The following is a 7,163-nucleotide window of genomic DNA, read 5'->3' as shown; positions in this document are numbered from 1 at the left end:
CCCAAGCTGAGTAGTACTTACCCAATTGATACTTCAACACAGCGAAAGGAGACTATGCAGTTGTTGTCCATCATGCTGGGTTGGGGGTGGCACAATCCTTCCATAGGCTTTCAAAGTACTGTTTCCATTTGTAATTAGCCTATGGAAGGATTTGATGCCCCCACCTAGTGTGATACAAGAAAAGAGCAAGGTTCTTTCTGCTCTGGGCCCCCTTCAAGGGGAGCAGGTACCACTGGCCTAGGGGGTGGGCTGTGGGGGAGTTTTAATTATAAAGCTTTTCATGCTGCAACCATTTAGTAACACCGAACATTCCTATGGATTTTCATAGTCAGTATTCCTTTAATAAGAAAATTTAATCCAAATGTGTCAACTAACACTACAATTTACCGCAAAAAATATGACGTCACGAAAATGCTTTTCTACCACCACAATAAAGTCGCATTTCAGAGTACCCCTTGTTTGCCATTAAGTAAGATGGCGCCTAAGCTCAAAGGGGATGTGGATTTATGTCATCACTAGTGGTCAGAGGACTTCGACAGGGGCTTAACTAAAGATGGCGGCGTCCAAGGTGAAGCAGGACTTGCCACCTCCTGGGGGCTATGGTCCTGTGGATTACAAGAGGAATTTACCCCGCCGAGGACTGAGCGGTGAGATTGCGGAGAGAACGCGAAGCATGAAATGCAGGAATCAAAATGGCAGGGCAGGATTAACTGCCGGCCACATTCTCTTGATAAAAACAATCGCAACATTAGTGTTGTCAGGATGTCATTGACAGTTGTATTGTATAATCTATGAACATAATGCTTAGGGCGGAGAAGGGATTTGCACCTGGTTTACCAGTATTTTAGGGGGGCCTTTAATGGGTATTATATCTGTTATCGTAACAATTGTAACATTTTTTTAGTAACACTTGTTACATTTTGTTTTTAGTATGCACTCGGTGATGTCTAACCTAACTGTTGGTGATCTACAGCTTTCAGTACTTGTAGGGCCACATGCCTGAGCTTCCCCCGATGACATTTTTATTTCCATGCTAAACACCTAGAAAGAGTATTTCTGTTCTGTGCCATACATAAAGTTTTGAGGTTTGCAACTTTATCTTTAATCAGTGCTATGCAAAGGGCCCTATGGCTTTTGCCCCCATATGTAATAAAAGCACAGCCTTTCCCAGGTGCAGAATCTCATAGCAACCAACATGATGATTGCTTTTAAACAGGTGATCAGTAAATATTGCCTGTTAATTGTTTGCCAAAGGTGACTAGAACTGTATCAAACATTTCACTTTTTGTTACATAACAGGGGTACCCAACCTTTTTACCTGTGAGACACTTTCAAATGTCAAGAGTTGGGGAGCAACACAAGCATAAACAGTTCCTGGGGTGCCAAATTAAGGCTGTTATTGGCTATTTGGTAGCCTATATAAGTAACATAAGGGGCCATTATGATGAGCAGGGAGTAAAGTGCACTAAACAGGCACAATCGTGTGACATTGCTAAGAGCACCTACTGTATTCAGGAGGTAGTCAGGTAGGTTCTTGCACCTCTTAGGGCTGGATCATCCATATCTTTTTCTTTCTGCATTTTGCATATAGGCAGAGAGAAGCTGCTGTCATCTGGTCTTTCGTGTAGCCCCAATTACAGGCATGGTGTCAGCCTGTGTGGAGCTACACTGAGTGGATTTTGGAGGGAAGAATGCATACATTTTGAATTTCCACATTGATATCCGCTAAGTGTAGCCCCATACAGGCCAACGCTATACCTGTCAATGGATCTAAAAAACTGAAGACAGTCGATCTGCATACAAAACGCAGGCTGACTAGAGCGAGTGATCCACTCAGTGTGCCCTTGCCCTTCGTGCTCTTTCACTCCTGTCCTTGTTCATAGTAAATAACCCCTATTTTCTGTGTACTAATTGTGTTGCCCTCCCATGGCATGCCACCATGCTTGCACAATTTAGCTGATTTGCAGTGCTTAGCCTTAAGGTGGCCATACACGTAGTATCGGTCGCAGAGAAGATTGTTCGTTTCCCCCACTGACATTCAGGGCTGAATCATAAGATGTGGAGGTAGAAACAATAGGAACTGTACCTCCTATTCAGCCCTGACGTGGATTTTGTTTGCCCACCTTCAATGGCGCCAGATCAAAATCTTTTAACCTGGCTGATCAATGAGATGACCGATATCTGATGACGATATCGGTCATCTCGTCGATCTGCCGTACATGCACCGAATATCCTGCGAAAAGAGGTTTCATACGATATCACCGGTGTGTGTATGGCCAGCTTTAGAGTCAGTATTTTGCATTAGACAGATATGTGTGCTATAAAATGATGATAGTGATCTGATTTATAAGATCTGGTCATAATTGCATTAACCTCATGTATGAAATAGAAACAGTCACCATGTTTCTATTCAGTATAGTATATATATATATATATATATATATATATATATATAATATAGCACAGTCCAAATTAGATGCCGCACTCACAGGACTTAGTAGAAATAAAGAAAAAATTTATTGATGGAAACACGTCAAACTATATATATATATATATATATATATATATATATATATATCTGTTGTTGGGGATTACAAATGCTTATTGTGAAAACTCCTGACCTGTAGTATAACTGTCATTTTTGGTTCTCTGCAGGGTACTCGATGTTTGCTCTGGGTGCTGGGGTCATGCTTTTTGGATACTGGAGCATTTTTCGCTGGAACAGAGAAAGGAGGTAGACCTAATAGTTGTATCAATTGTTCAGTATTACTGGGCTTCAGAAGGAGGTGTGTCATGCCAGAACTTGGGTTGCTTTACTGTTCATATTGAAGAAGCATTGCATTACATTCAACTCAATTTCTATTTAATTGGTGTAATTATTAATATGTACAAAATTAGGTGTATACATTGAAAAAACATATTACATACAAAAAAAACCAATAATTGATACGAGACTTAAAGAGGGCCCTGTCCAAAACAGCTTACATCTAAAAAATCTTTTACTTTAAATATTGCATATAGACCATTTCATGTTAAAATGCAAATGTTGCAATGAAACTAAATGGGATGCAATTTTCCAGAATCCATAAATTCAAAAATTTCTAAAACTTCATGAGGTCCTATAGCAGCCCTTCAGTCTGTCTATATTATTTAATGCACCACACAGTTCATGCTGAAATAACATAAATATTATACATTGTATGCAAATGCATTATTGAAAACTGATTTATTATTTATTAAAACTTACTTATTTTATAAATAATTTGATTATAAAATAGGGTGACCTGATCACTTGAAAATTCAAGGAAAATCCAGCTAGCAGGGCTGAATTTATTGCAGTTTATTTGAAATTGAGTCAGTGCTGCCCTGCAACATGTTATAAAATGCCAAATATACAGTGCAATGGGAAGTTTGTGATACAAATCAACAGATTGATTGAGATTTTACAGGACCCTAGAAAGCAGTAAGATATATATCATAAGCAGCACAGTGATTTTCTTAACTCCAACTCCAACTCTGCGTCTTGTACACACCCCAGCAATTGTAATCACTTACCTGATACCTTGGGCCAGTGCTCCTGTTAGCAGAAAAGTGCACCAACCCGTGGTACCTGTGAGTGAGTTATCCTCTTCCTTCTTCTGTCTTTGTGCCACCGGACTTTAACAAAAAAAAGCATTTTTTTTCACTGTACTGCTCATGGGTGGATATTGTAAAGAAAGAAGATGGGAGGAAAAAGATCGCTTACACATAGGTACCCCGAGACAGTGCCATTTTCTGCTGATGGGGCACCGGCCATGGATATCAGGTAAGTGATTACAATTACTGGGGGGAGGGTGCCAACATTTGGCACCCCCAGTGATTTTTACTTCTCCTTTAAGCTCAGAGGACAAAGCGTATTTATGAATCATATGATTACTGTGTTCATCTTATGCATAAGGTCAGGATTAAGAGAGCATGTCCACAAAATCAAAAAGGATTATAGGCACAAGTGGTCATTTACTTAACCATACCAGAGTTGTGCTTGGCTGCATTCAGTTTCTCAAAAAATTCCATTCATTAGATACTTCTAAATGCATCAAAATGCAATTCTTACAAGTCTGTCTAGTTGGGCTTGGCAAAGCTGGCTGCCTCCTGTTCCAAACTGAGCGTAGTTGTGACTGTTGATGCAGGACACTGGAAACTCTGGAGCTACTGCCACCTCCCAGCCAGGCAGTAGCCCCAGGGTTCCCACAGTGGTCTTCGTCAATCACTGCAGAGCAGTTATGCAAAAGAATCGGGCACACACGTCACACTCTTGCCAGAAATTATGCCAACCAGACGTAGAAAATTTTGTTAAATTTTGTGTGTAACTGCATCGGTCTTGATGCATCCACTGTGATTGCATCAGGTGCAACTCCACTTGCCAACTGCAATGATGCTGGAATTATGGGGGGGGAAACACTGCATTGTGGTTATTGCATCTATAAGTGCACTGTTCAGTCTGAAGCATGGTAAGTAAATTAGCCCTATAATTTTTGGCATTGAAAAAAATCTTTTCTGTCTTATAAATCAAGAAAAATGTAGTGTAATAAAGATGCTGAAACAACAGAAATGTGACATTATGCTAACCTACATAAAAGCACTGCATATGCTCAGTAAGTATATGTTTAATTAGAAAAAAAGGAAAACTGTATGTTCAGAATAAATACTTAACCCACCACTAACTTATATAACATATAATAAGTGACCTAAAAACTTAAATAAACTTATCAGATTGGCATATACATATCAGTAAATATTGCAACCATTTTGTGATGGTTTGTATGCACCTGACAGGAAACAATGCAGCTCTAGCTGTAATATGAAATGAAGTAAAATACAGCTCTTTTGATTGGCTTAGGTATCCTAGCATATATGTGCTTTGGTTTGTGTGGGACCATGCCTCATACGACACAGGGTGTCGGCTTAAAATCGCTTTCTATTTGATTTTCTATTTGAAATAGATTAGTATATTCATATTTAGATTTTTATATGAACAATGCTTTTACATATGGACTTTGTTTTGTGCTATATTATTATGTTCAACTGTATAGTTTTTTATTAAGTATTGATTTGGTTATTTTTGACAAAATACATGCACCATGTAGCTTTAATGCTTTCTTAGCATCCATTCCCATGGGCAATTTTTAATGATGCATCTCAGCTTAGTGTCACAGGATGGCTGACCCAACAAAAGCACTCTTGTGACAATGAGCTGATTAGGGTTCCGCAAATTCTTTTGGGCATGGTCACTTAGCATACTAAACATCTGCAAACAATGAAAATTATTGTTTTATTTTTCAGACGATTGCAGATTGAAGATCTAGAGACACGTGTTGCCCTTTTGCCCCTATTCCAAGCAGAGGCCGACAGACGGTAAGTAACTTTTAAAAAAAGTGTTTTTAAATGTGCATTTGAAAAAAGTAGAGTATGGCATACACAGGCAGCACAGGACGGGCAGAGTATGGCACACACAGGCAGCATAGGGCAGGCAGTACATACAGTGACATAATGCAGGCACTGCTCCTACAGTCTCTGAGGTGTGACCATTGTAGGTGCTTACAGTCTGAGCCTGAGGTGGGAACAATGCAGGAACTAAAAGGTTTGAACAACCCAGGGGATTACATGTTTAAACGATACAGGGGTTTACAGCCTGAATCTGAGGTGTGAACAATGCAGGGGGCCAGTTACTGATTCAATTTAAAGCTTACATAGTGGTAAGCAGTCACAGCAGCCAGATAGGTACAGGCCCACCAGTTGGACAGCCATGTACTATGCTATTTAACATTTCAAAATAGTTAAGATAATAGAGCTTGGTTCAAGGGAAATTACATAACATGCAAAGTGTAAATGACTTAGTACTGATGTGAGGATACAGTATCCTGTTTTATATTTCTCTGCTTTTACAATTTGATAGTGTGTCACCTATCAAATAAAAGCCTCTTTATTTATTTAATAAAGATGATGGGAATAAAATCCTCTTTATATTTGAGGTTGGCTTCCTCATGGCTTAGTTGGTTAAGTGCAAGACTGTGTCCCTTAGTTCCCATTCTGCAAGTACTTCTTCTACTGGTCTGGCTGATTCCTGCACATAGTGTGGATAAAAACAAGTCTGTTGTATGGTGCAGACTGCAGCGAGGCACAGGCCAGCCCTGTCTTACTGCCTGCCATGTGTGAACTGATCCTGTGTGCATACCAGTAACTTTAGTTAACACAATATATGGGGAAAACCTCTGCTCAGATGTCTGTTGCGTTTGGTATACACTTGCTTGGTGTGGTCTTTTAAAAGTGCATCTATCTTCTGGTAAAATCAAAAGTAAAGCTCACTATAAAGGACATGTTTGCAAATACCTAAAATATTACCCAAATGGTTATGTACAACAATAAAAACATTCTCAAATTCCAGATTCAATTTACTGTCCAGTTTTTTGTTTTTTTTTAATTTTCCTTTCAAATCATGATTAGTGCGACCATTACTTATAGAAAATTATATTAATTGCCCACGAAAAATCACCAAAATGTCCTTTTCCTGCACAGAATATTAAGGTTGATGCAACAGAATTTAGAAGAGGAGGCCATTTTAATGAAAGATGTTCCTGGTTGGAAGGTAAGAGCCTCACCATGCAACTACTTGTGTGTATGGCTTTGTACAAGATAAATTGAATATGGCTTTGTACTAAGGCACATCTAATGCAACATATTGCGATAAATGGAAGTGATGCCTGTGGTTCAATCCCAGTGAATAACTGAAATATTAGGGAATAATTGTGTGCCCATTATTTTAAACTAAAACTCAAGGTAGGTTGTTCCTTACCTTCTCAGAGGAAAGTGGAGGTTTCTTTTTTTATTCTGGTTTATTTAGTTTACATATGCACCATATAGCTACATAAGTTAGGTAGTCATAAGTTGTATGTGAAAATCATGTTTTCTATAATAAACTCTTTCCATTTTTTTTCTTCTGTAATAGGTTGGAGAGTCTACTTTCCACACAGATCGCTGGGTGACTCCCACACTTAATGAGTTGTACAACCTTAGGCCAAAGGAAGAACTTATTAAAAAGAAGTTTGGTTTCCAGTGGTATGTGTAACTTGTACTTCTTGTGCAATACTTTTGTCTTTATCAGAATAAAATCCTTCCAAGACTCA

At 38.9% G+C, this 7,163-nt stretch overlaps 1 protein-coding gene across 1 annotated transcript; it reads left to right on the top strand.

Moving 5' to 3' along the window:
* The first annotated feature begins 530 nt into the window (after window positions 1-530).
* ndufa13 (NADH:ubiquinone oxidoreductase subunit A13) lies at window positions 531-7,163 on the top strand. The gene is given in 5 exon segments (NM_203569.1): window positions 531-647; window positions 2,656-2,734; window positions 5,323-5,394; window positions 6,556-6,625; window positions 6,986-7,163. Coding segments are annotated over 5 exon segments (435 nt in total). The 5' UTR covers window positions 531-553; the 3' UTR covers window positions 7,106-7,163.

Source organism: Xenopus tropicalis, chromosome 7 (assembly GCF_000004195.4).
Source record: "Xenopus tropicalis strain Nigerian chromosome 7, UCB_Xtro_10.0, whole genome shotgun sequence".
Lineage (NCBI taxonomy): Eukaryota > Metazoa > Chordata > Amphibia > Anura > Pipidae > Xenopus > Xenopus tropicalis.
This window is presented reverse-complemented; position numbering and strand designations above follow the sequence as displayed.